Raw genomic sequence first — 12248 nt, 5'->3', positions numbered from 1 at the left:
GCGGTTGGGACCACAGGCACAAGGCTGCCCACTTCACCAGTAAAGAAAAACCAAAGGTGATGATGGACGGAGCGTTGACAATACAAAACACTCACCCCCAGTCAACTGATCTGGGTTTAATCCATCACCGTTCTTTAGCTCACTCCGCCACCCCAGTTCAGACATGGCCATATGCAAATCAGTCTGACCCTGTGCCTCATGGGAACAGTCCAGCCCGACTGCCACCAGTAAGGCAGGGCATGGGGGAACAAGCAGCCCCACTCGCCAACATGGCAGCCCTCCGGTGGGCAGTTTCTTTACTTTTCTGGTTAACAGTCCCAGCCAAGCTCGCCGGTCGGATGCAGCTCGGCGACCCCCCCAACTCAAGGGATCATCTGCAGCTTAAGCTCTTGCTTGTAGCAGCACATGTATGCAGCCTGAATAAAACATCAGATGCAAAGTTTGTGCTGTAGGTAGTGACAGTAAAGTATCTTGCCTGTCCATCCATATCTACAATTAAATTTGTCACAATACAATATCTGCTTTGTTTTCTGTGTGATTTACACCAACAACCTTTCATCTTCTGAGGCAAGAGTACAAATTCCATCAATTAGAGAGTCTCCAAGTTCTACCTAAATGCAAGGGAAATAGGTTCACCTGTGATAGTATGGCCATTTTTACAGCTGACCTTCAAAATAGTGTCGTTTTTTTAGGCTCTGTGTTTTTCCTGCTGTCTTCTTAATGTTTGGTTTCAGCCACAAGTTACTCTAAGGAAAATATGTCTTCCCTCGACTTCAGCATATCTTGCAGCTGCTAAATGGTAATATTGATTTCTACGTCATCGCTGAAGATGTATAAAATAAATTATGATTTAATGGGAACAGTAGGCGTTTCGGTCTGTCGCCCAAACCTTCTGTCAGGGGACATGTTTATCACAGTTTATGGTGGATGAATTGCTTTTGGCTATAATTCACAGGCATGAATTCATGAACTGGATGAGATTCATGTACTTTTGGTTACAACAGTAATAACTTTGAAAAGGTATATTTCACTGTCCTGTTCTTCTTCACCGGGAGACGACTGGCAGATCAATGGTGAGCCTGGATCAAGAGTCAAAGAAACTTTGCAGGCATGTTTCTTCTCATTTTGTACCTCCTTGTGCTCTGTGCCTTTGGCAGTAGAGGGGACCAGTCAACTCATATTGTAGAAACATGAAATGATTTCTGGCAATAACAACAATTTTGACAGGAATTGTAATTGCACCTGTGATATATCTGGCGAATACTGCAAATTCATCCTGATGGTAGTGCCTGTGGGAAACTGTTCTTTCAAGAGTTTCCTGAGGTGTTGTCTCTTCAGTTTCATCGGTTACCATCTATACTACTAAAGTACTTGATCCTCAGGTACTTTTTGTCATCATTTTCCTTCTCCGTGTTGTATGGACTCTTTTCTCCATTGAACCCTCAGGGCTCAGTGAATACGTTTTTAATAAGCAGAAATTGCTAACGGATCAGCCTCTTGGAAATCTTAGTCCCTCTTTCTGCTTATTCCTAACACATTTTTGTCTCTTCTTTTTGACATTTTATCTCGGATGTGGTGATTTTGCTGCTGCCTCCACTCATATATAAAAACTGCTAAGTCAGATTTTATTAACGAAAAAAAATGTGTATTCATGAGTAGTGTATAGAAGTTGGCGTCTGTTCTAAATCCCTGCAATCAGTAGAGGTTTTCTAAAAAGAACTAACAATACACCTCTGTGTGGGTGAGAGTGGAGGCTGTGTTGGAACTACACACACAGGAAAGTCAGAAGCATTACCAAGATTCCCATATTGGTTGTAATGTTTAAACATAAACAGACTCGGTTTCAGGTGCTTGTACCATCACTGCACAAAAACAAGTGGAGGTTTCTTCCAGTTCAACCTATATTCCCCGAATAATTGGTATATATTTCAAAGATTTAGCCATTCTGACCTATATTTCCCTCTTCCTCTTCAGAACACATTGGTTCCATCTATGTATTTGGTTATTTTCCTGTATCATATTAGTATGTGTCAAGTTGTTTCCCTGTCTGAAAAATCAATATAGTTCAGTATTCAAAATGTGAGTGAGATAGCCAGTGAGTCAGTCAGTAAGTCTGTGAATCAGTAGGCAAAACTGAACTGGTAATAGCATAGAACTTCACACTGTGAGGAGTGGTTACTTTGTAAAAAGTAAGTGCCAGGGCTCTTGTCAGGGGGCCACTGTAGCTTGCACCTCACACTGCCCCTGCCAAGCTCCTAATGGTAGTCACAACACAACTGCTAACCGTCACACTCCTACAAGTGTGAAAATGTGGACTATGCCGCGCCCCTAAAGCTATAAAAATGGCTCGGGCAGCAAGTAATATTCATGTTTTTTATGTACAATGAATAAATAATTTACTTTTGTTGTGGTCAGCTCGAAATCAGTCAGGCAGCGCCACCTTGTGGCAGACAATCACAAGCGCTGGTGTTGACAATTATGTACCGGTACCCAGCACTGGAAACTAACGGCTCAAATTAAGCACTGACTGTGAGTGACCACAATGTGTTCTGGCGGCATGCAGACTTGATAGACAAAGAAACAAGTTCTGTTGAGAATTCCAAAGAAAACTTCTAATAATAATTAGGTAAGAAAATGTTATACTCTTCATGTGTAAAAGGGATTGAATTGTTGCTATGTAGCAAATGGTTAAGGCAGAACACAGCAAAATAGTTTGAACATACTTCAAATTACCCAGAATTTCAATTGATTTAGAGCTTGTGAAAGGCGGCAATATAGCTTTTCCACATTTGACTTTGAGGTTTATGTGGAGTCAGATCGGCATTTATCTATAATTTTAAGTCATATTGTCAAGGAACTCAACTTCTGGGAAATGTGAAATGTATCCTTGCATTAGCAGGTGTTTGTTGGGGTCAGGACTCAGCATTGAGCGTGCATTTTTTAAGGCCTGCAGGGTAATGCCGATCTCATCAGGGTGCTGCAACTTTTCTATGTTGCTTTAATCATGTGGAACCCACAGGGCAGTACTATGGACACAGAAAACAGACTATTGTTGTGTAATCAAGTGTGCAGTCAGAAAAAAAGGAAAGAATTTTAAAGTTCTACTGTCCTCACTGGGGGTGCCCCTACCCCACTTGGTTGGAGAACAGAAAAGTTGAAGATAAATCCTTTACATCATGATCACTTGATATGTTATGCTCCATGACAACAGGCATATTTTTCAGATTGTCAGTATAGACAGTTATTGAACTCTTTAAGACCTGCCCTAGGAATTCTTATATAATTTGAATTCAACATCCGCCCCTCCTGGCCTGGACAGTGGCTGGTTTAGGAAATCAAGCACTCACACCCAGTCAACAGAGTGGGCTAAAGAACGGTGATGGATTAAACCCAGATCTGTTGACTGGATGTGAGTGTTTGATTGATTCAGATGCTCCGTCCATCACCACCCCCTTTTGTACCGCTTTGTTCGCCATAAGTTGGCAGGGTATGCTCAGACGTGAGTCCCTTGCTCACTTTGCCACTGGATTCAAGCAAGCTTGGCTGAAGACGACTGTAATGGCAGAAACCGGTCCTAGGAAGCTTGTTTCCGGTCCAGGGAAGGCATGGCTTGGCAGTTCGGGCTGGACTGTTCCCATGAGGCACAGGGTCAGACTGATTTGCATATGGCCATGTCTGAACTGGGGTGGTAGAGTGGGCTAAAGAACGGTGATGGATTAAACCCAGATCTGTTGACTGGGTGTGAGTGTTTGATTGGTTCAGATGCTCCGTCCATCACCATCCCCTTTTGTACCGCTTGGTTTAGGAAATGGTATCCAGTGAAACTCCAACCGGGTAGGTTTCGCAAAACCACCTAAACTGAATCAGGGTGGCACTTTGAGCCCTTTGTCTGTTTTTGTGTTTATTTAGCAGGGAAGTCGGTCGCCTGGTAGGCCAGCTTGCTGCTTGTTCAACCACATCTGGAGGAGCCTTGTGGGTACATGGGGCTGACTGCAACTGTGGGGCTAATTAAGCCACCACCACCCTCCGATATTTATATAGATTATCCATGCAAATGTCAGGAAACCCCCGGTTCTTTGCTTGTTTTCGAGCAAGTACTGATCTAAAACAAATTATTAATCGTCCTCTGCAGTTCTGAAAAACAAGCAGATTAAAATCATAAAAACAGAAATGGGAGTCGTTTTGCTAAGCGAAAAAAAGCTAAATGTGCCTCATTTCAAAATAGTCAATACATAGCAAACTGTCCTGGGGAAACATTCCAATCAGCGCCTCACTGCCTCCACAAAATGTCAGAATATTGCTGCGTGATCGGTTGCACCAGGCCTTGTGCTTTACCTCACGATGCCCTAAAATGCATGTTAAAAAAAGAGTGCCGTCTGCATTAAAGCAAAGGCGAAATGGCCAGGGAAACAAAATCAGCATTGGTAAAAATGTTGGACGGAGCCTCACACTGCAGGAGGCTTGTCCTGCTCTCAAAGCAGTCTCCTAGCCCTAAGCTTACCAGGGATATGCTAGCGTGGCCGAATGGGCAGCGTTCTGCAGAGCCTCGTCAAAGGCAGCAGGCCTGGCCCCCTGCTGGTGACACGGGCAGCTACACAACTGGAACCACAGAAGAAGCATACCTTCGATCTAAACGCAGCGCTATGAATCGTTCTAGCTATGTGTAAATGCCTATTGACGTCATGCATCTGATTCCAGATATGACCCTGAACCGGGGCGTGTCCTAAAAAATTGTACCTGCTTCTGCAGAAAACACTAAATTTTCACATCTGTCCTTGGCAGTGTCAGGAATTTACATCCCTGCTGCGTCTTTCCGACCTTGGATCCCTCCTCATATGAAATCATTGACACGTTTCAATTTTCCCAATGGCATAATCATTTCCCCCACACTTCAGTGGGTTTTAATCATTTCGTTATTGATATAGCGGTGTCCCGGACAAGGGGGCCTGACAAACGGCCCAATGCGCGGGCGGCTTAATGGCATGAATCCTATTTCGCCTTCTGCAGCATATTCCTGGAATCAGCAGATCTGGGTCCGCACATCCATCACCCGCTGCGGAGCAAGAGCGCTGCCGGGGAATATTTAAAGGGAAAAAATAAAGGAATGGAATCGACGCTCAGGGCATGAAAAAGCTTTGTTAGGCATCTTAATTTAACGGCGCTTTAATGATATCATCAGTTGAAGAATAGTAGTGAGAATCAGGTGTAACTTATTCTGCAGGCTCAACCCTACATTTCAGCTCTCAAACAATGCTGCCACGTTCCATACTGTGGCCTTGAATATTTCATTATCAAATGTCATCAAAAAGCCACCTGATTACGGATCACCTTCAAAGGTCCTTGGTGCTAACAGATTTGGTTCAATGCTGAACACTTTCTACTTTTTTTTAATAATACGGGGGAGATTTTCCTATTGCAGTGAATAATTGCAGGCATTAAGTGTAAGATGGTGATCGATCTTTGAACAATGCACCCTCAAAAAGAAAAGTGGCCCCCAGAATGATCTCAGACCTGAAGCTGTCCTACACTTAGTGGTTTCAGACTTGCAACGTAATGGACTAATTGTGGTGTTAATTGAAGAGCCATTGTGTAAAAATATCCACCCCATTATTAAAAAAAACTATAATTAACAAAATACCACAGATTGCTTTTAGTGGTTTGGCCCAGATGTGACCTGCTCAGACATGTGGTAGGGTCTAAAGGGGTTAGGAAAGGTGCCTCACCACCCCTTACCGAAATATAAGGAGCAATGGTGACAGACATTACAACAACAAAAAAAGTGGTATTAGTTGCTTAAAAAAGGGGTCGATGAAAATGGTTCCTCTATTCACATAAGCCCACCTGAAAAGATTTACACTGTGAACTGGTATAGGGGCGCGGTTGCTGTGTTTGTGCTTGTGCATGCAGTTCTAAGGAAGTGCCTTGTTCTTTAGTTGTCGGTGTTCAGATTTGGAAACTGCACCAAGTGCTGTGTATTAATAATACTGGACTGGCGCCATCAGTGCTGTTCACCTGCCGTCACTGAGCCACTAAACTGTTCCTGCAACAAGGCATTTTTTATCAGATTTGACCGTTCTTCATATCTCATCAACCCCTGCTTCACTCTGGTGACTGAGGATGGGGTGGGAGGAGTGTCTCACAAGTCATAGCCGAGCACAGAGCCAGCACCTGCAGAGCTCGGCATTGCCACTCTCTGGCACCCAGCACTCACTGCACGCCTCGTGCACGCTACTAGCAGTAAGGTGGACTCATGGGGCAATGCTGTTCTGTGTGTGTTTATGAGTATTTGCAGACTGACCGAATCTTTAGCGCTCACTTTGACAAACAGAGGACTAGTCGGTGGAATGCAGGTAGTTGGGTTATTCTCTGGCTGGAGTGATTGTGGTTGGTATTGTTTGCAGCATGAAGGGAACTCAGTGGCACAATGTAAAATGATGGAGTCGCCCGTCTCTGTTCTTGAACCCCACAAGAAACTGTAGACCGGGCTCTTCACCCAGCCCCGACCCTGGCTCGGCCCATCCAGCTACTGCTTCAGTGCCAGGACACCCTCCCTGGTGAGTTGTGCGCTATACAAATACACATACAGAATGTGATGAGGGGCCCTGAGTCTCCCATACCTCACAGAAATTCTTTGACCTTGGACTGAAAAGACCCCCCACTCCCCTAAGGTTTGCGGCACCCAGTAGGAGTGACTGACCACACCTAAACCTTGCAATCTTTGCATGACGAAAGTTTGGAGACAACCATGTGTCCTTCAGGCCTCAAGGCGGTGAGGTGTGAAGGTGTGCTCGTGTCGGGCGAGCCGGTGTTTGCATGTAGACGTCTGGACGCAGCATGTTGTTCTGTGGGCGGCGTGAACGCGTTGCACTGGGCTCTCCCGCCCTGTTTGCTCATACAGCGCCCAGGGCGTGTCTATGCAGCCCACACTGCAGATTACCGCAGACGCGCATTCTCCCGCCTGTTCCTATGCAGAGCATCTGTATGCACGGGAGGTAGGCGCGTGTACTCCACGACATGACAGGGTTTCCTGTCCAAATATGTTACATACCACATTAATGAATGCACTTACCCCCCAACGCTTGCTTCATAACAAAATCCATGATGATGGCTTCTGGTTCCTGTCTCTCAGTAAGACTTCACCGGTGTCACATGCAGGTGCGCTGGAGCTGGGGTTCTGGGGTGCAGCCCCTGACAAACAAACAAACAAAGGGCACATATCAGAACCACCGCAACAGCATGCGTTCACTTCATTCCTCTCTTCGCGCTTTGCACCGGCGCCGCCGCTCAGTTTTGTAAAACTATTTCCTCGTTCGGGACATAGAAAGACGCGCTTTGCCTCGCGGTCCCGAGTAATACCAACAGCACACTAACCAGATTTATCTCAGCCAGTTCTTTAAAAAATGTTGCGGAGAGGGGTGCAAAAGTGCAATGCTTGTGTTTGCTCTACCTTTGCGAGCCAAGTGGTGCATTGTGCATTGGACGCCCCGCTGTGTGTTTGGCCACATGTGTGTGCCTTGAACTGCAAAACACCATGCACGTGGACAGACTGCACTCTATGTGTGAACGTAAAGTCAAGGACATCGTTTGCATACCAGACAATGACACCTGTGAGTTCTGTTTAAAAGGTCAAAACACGTTGAAATGTACGTGGAGTTTGATGAGACCACGCCCTAAGGGTTCATTCACTGCCTCGCGCGCCTTTGGCAGACGGTGTCCCTGTGACCTTGCAGGTTCAACTCAAGGACCGCTTTAATTCACGAGGATGCGAATGAGTGGACGCCCCCTTAAAAACCAGGCTGCTCGTGCCGCCTCATTCACACACACGGTGTTTGCTGCACGCGCGGGGAGGGTGGGGAGGGAGTTTACACGGCAGGAGGCGGGGGACGGGCGAGGGGGCATCTCAAGGTGAAGCGCCCCAGTCCTGTGAGTGTGATACATGCGGCAGCCGCTGCTGGCACAGGGGCGCCTGTGGAGATGGCATTGTGCTCCCACCGTCCCTGCGGCTTCCTGAAGTGAGAGAGTGACACGCGCTACTCGTCCCTCCGGGGTCGGGCACAAAACAAACAGCTACACTGCTGGAAGGGGGGTGGGGTGGGGGGGGGGGGGGGGGGTGCTGTATTGGCAAGCCTTAGCAACTGCGGTGCTGACCGAAATGTGATGCGGTGAAAAATGTATAGGACATGCCAGGGTAACTTGCACAATGCGGAGTCGTAACACAGATTAGAGAGGTAGGAGCTTTGGTACTCGCAGCGCTGCCAAAGGAAAAGTGTTCAAGTAAAAAAACACACTGGGTCCACTAAATATATTACTACAGTAGGAACACCGTCTGGGGAAAGCCTTGTCTAGTAAATGGAAATTGCAAAGTGGGGAACGAGTGTGCACCCCTCCCCCCCCCCCCCCGTGCGTGGTGGAAGAGCCCCGCATTAGTGGTGAACTCCAACGTGGGTAAAAGGGAGGTGAGGCGGTCTGCCTCCCTCTGCTGGCACCTTGGCATCACTATTCAATTACGGAAAAACAACTCCGAGTAACAGAGAAGCGGCACTCTCCTCGGAGCGCAGAGCAGTTATTTTAAGCAATGAAGGCTGGCTGCACCACGCTATCAGATATGCGTTGAAAAGGAACATGACATAATGTGTCTTTAAGCTGCCATTTTGCCCACTCACTTTGAAAGCAGCTGGTCGTAAACAAAGTTCTTTATGCTAGAAATTGCAGGAGCAGCGATGACACAGTGGATGCATGCTTAGAGAGATTTCCAGGAACTCAGCCGATTGACTTTTCCTGAGCAACACTGCGCATTGTACACAACCAACCCCCAGCTACATTAAATAATGGAGTAAAGCATCCCCCCAGTCTCCAAAACCCTTGCACGCCAGGACGGACAGAGAGGACAGCTGCCAGCTACAGGACGCTGCCTCCTCCCGCCACATCTGTAGCTGGGGCGCCGAGGAAGGGATATCAGCACCGGCGCCACCGGACAGCTCCTGCCACATCTGTAGCTGGGGCGCAGAGGAAGGGATTTCAGCACCGGAGCCACCGGACAGCTCCCGCCGCATCCTCCACAGAGAGACGGGAAAACACAACACACACACGTACCGGTGCCTTCACTTCCTGGTCGCGGCTACTGAGGGAGACCCGGCTCCAGCCTCCCCTCACCTATCCCACGGCAGGGACTCTGCAGCGGATCTCTAGCGGCCCCGGCAGCCCCTCTCCTCGCGGCGTGTCAGGCTCGGGCTGGCTCCATGCGTGGGGACGGAGCTCAAGGGCACGGAGGATGGATGGGAGCGGCCGAGGGAGGCGGGAGACAAGGAGCCCTGGCACAGGCAACAGCGTCTGGGAGAGGGACTCGGCACACCGAGAGAGGGGCTGAGACTTCTCTGAACCCGGGGAGCCGGGAGGAGACGGAGAGGAAAGGGCGGAGAGAGGGCGATCAATAGCCTCCCCACTCTTCTAGTCACAACTCCCTCTTTTTTTCTCTATCGCAGCATTTCCGGGACCAACCCACTCCACTGTACGACAGGATCGGCCGGCCCCTCCCACCTCCCCCTCCCTCTCCAGCAGGGAGCTCTACACACCGCCCCGGCGTCGTCGCATGCTGCATTTGTAGGTAATAGGTTGGAAGATCAGAGTGCGCGTGGAGTGGGGTGCAAGGGGAGCAGGAAGGAGGGTGCCACCAGTCCTACGGTCTTTCATGAGCTGCCCACGGCTCTCAACCGGCGCTGCTCCCACTGGCGTCTCCTTTTCCCTGTGCTGAAGGCGAACAGCAAGCTCTGGTACTGCGGGCGCAGCTCCTCTGCAATCTCATGTTATGCTTGGGAATTAATGGGGGCCTGGTCTAATGTATATGCACTGCCATAGTGCAATTACAATATATAGCTAATCATACCTACGCATTTGTTTGTGTTTATGAGGCGACATAGATCGAGGGAGATATGCATTTCAATATAAGTAAATATGTGCATGTTTTAGAAGTTATAGAAGTAAATATGCGTGCATAATTAAGCCCGTGATCATATAAACACCTGCAAAATAAGGATCTATTCATATTATTTTTTTCCAGTGACTAAGTACATGAACATACCATTATAGCTCTTTAAACGTAATTGTCTTCCATTTATTAATTTCAATTCAATTCAATCTTTATTTCGGCCCTTTTGAGCCATAAAAGATACATAAAAACAACATACAATCAATTTTGAAGAAATTATTACATACACACATACGGATGACATAGAAGGGTTTGGGATTTGTAACATTAAAAGGTTATAAATAATCCAAAAGGCATATGTTTAGAACAATAAAATCCTATAAATAACAGTAGTTTTAAATCAATTCCTATTATAGAATACATTAGATGTCCGAACTTCATAAAACAGTAGCAGCAACAATTTGTCAGAGGTTCCAGCACTCTTAAGTTAGTTAAAGTTCTTGCAGTACATATTTCATTAAAGAGACAAGCCCATTCTTTTACGTAAAAAACTTATTGCCAGTAAAAACTTGCTAACACCAAACACTTTCACTTGCCGAGAATTGGTCTTAATTATCCTTTCCGCATCCTTATAAGAAGGTACACCCAGATTTCGACAAACAGGTATAATCCACTTTTTCCTTGGTACCTCATGAAAAGGACAGAAAAACAGGATATGTACAACGTCTTCCTTTGTATTACTCAAACTTAAAGTGCATAAATTACATGTCTTTTCCTTACATGAACTTGTCCACCTTGCAACAGTCTGGTTTGTCTTCAGGTTCCCATATCTTAATTTCATGAATAAAGTTTTGGCCAAAAGGTGGTTGAACCTCGTCCAAAAACTGTTCGAAGTTAGGAGTGTCTTTGAATACAAGGAAGTTGTTTGTCAATGTTCCACCAGTTTGATAATTGGCAATACTATTGTTAATGTATGCCCAAAAGACCTTTTTTAGCTTTTTTTTTCGAGTCAGTGGTCAACGTTAATGGTTCTTCCCAGAAACGAGTCTGGCCAATTTTCATCAACCATGCACTTACATGTCTTAGCCAAACATTGGTGGTATTATGATCTAATCTCATTACTTCCTGAAGACCACTTTTGTAGTCATCAAGCTCGGGTGTGCACCAAAGTCTTACTCAGAATGATAATGGACGCAGAATTGCATAGTGATCGGTACGCATCATGTTTAAATCTAACAATACAGGTTTCAGCGGCGTGTTGGTTGGTAGTCTTAATAAAGCCATGAAGAACTTATTTTCGCTTGTTTCAAAAGCATTTTTACACATGGGCCCCCATATTTCTGCCCCATATAGTGCCGCGGATTGGGCCTTGAACTTAAAAATCTCTAGCGCTGGTGATGCAACTTTGCTAATACTTGCTCCATGTTTTTTCACAATAGGCAATATATTCTGCTTTATTACCATATTACTTTTTTCAATCTGTGTTTTCCACTTTAATTTGGAATCCAATGATACAACCAGATTTGTAAAATTCTGCACAACTTCTATTTTCTCATTATTTAACATTAGGTCACCCTTAAAGGTTTTCTGGGGATTTATGGCCATGTATTTGGTTTTATTTAAATTAACTTCTAGGCCCTTCATATTGCAATATTGCTGGAAAGTGTTCAGGAGGGATTGCAGTCCTCTAGGGGTTTGTGATATCAAAATGGTATCATCTGCAAAAAGAAGGGCAGGAACATTGTGACCATTTAATTTAGGTGCATCATTGTTGCAGCCCTCGAGATAAGATGGGATATCATTAACAAATAGTGTGAACAGGGTCGGCGCCAGGACGCATCCTTGACGCACACCCCTCCTAATAGGTATAGATTTAGTTAACTCACCATTTGGACCCCATCACACTCTTGCAAAGTTATTATCATGCAACCCTATTATCTCTTGCAGGAGACCATCTGGGAGTCCTATAGAATGTAACAACTTCCATAGTAGCCCTCGCGGTATCAGTGGTACAAAAGGGAGTGGTAATGGACGGAGCATCTGAACCAATCAAACACTCACACCCAGTCAACAGATCTGGGTTTAATCCATCACCGTTCTTAAGCCCACTCTGCCACCCCAGTTCAGACATGGCCATATGCAAATCAGTCTGACCCTGTGCCGTGGGCTAAAGAACGGTGATGGATTAAACCCAGATCTGTTGACTGGGTGTGACTGTACTAGGGTCTGACAAGTAAATCAAATACCCAATCATGGAGTCACTAATGCATTACAAACATTTACAATAGAGAGCATATACACTTTAGCACTGATCAGCAGTGGT

General features: G+C 46.0%; 1 protein-coding gene across 1 annotated transcript in view; it reads right to left on the bottom strand.

Annotated features, from left to right (window-relative positions):
- Positions 1-9445, bottom strand: part of CPLX1 (complexin 1) — a 500268-nt gene extending 490823 nt beyond the window's left edge. Inside the window, exons 1-2 of the mRNA XM_078676551.1 lie at positions 9094-9445; positions 7070-7188 (exon numbers count right to left, since the gene is read on the bottom strand). Coding sequence (XP_078532677.1) covers positions 7070-7100 — 31 coding nt within the window. The 5' untranslated portion in view covers positions 7101-7188; positions 9094-9445. The remainder of the gene's footprint in view (positions 1-7069; positions 7189-9093) is intronic.
- Between the last annotated feature and the right edge of the window lie 2803 nt (positions 9446-12248).

This window comes from Lissotriton helveticus, chromosome 2_1 (genome assembly GCF_964261635.1).
Source record: "Lissotriton helveticus chromosome 2_1, aLisHel1.1, whole genome shotgun sequence".
NCBI classification, from domain to species: domain Eukaryota; kingdom Metazoa; phylum Chordata; class Amphibia; order Caudata; family Salamandridae; genus Lissotriton; species Lissotriton helveticus.
This window is presented reverse-complemented; position numbering and strand designations above follow the sequence as displayed.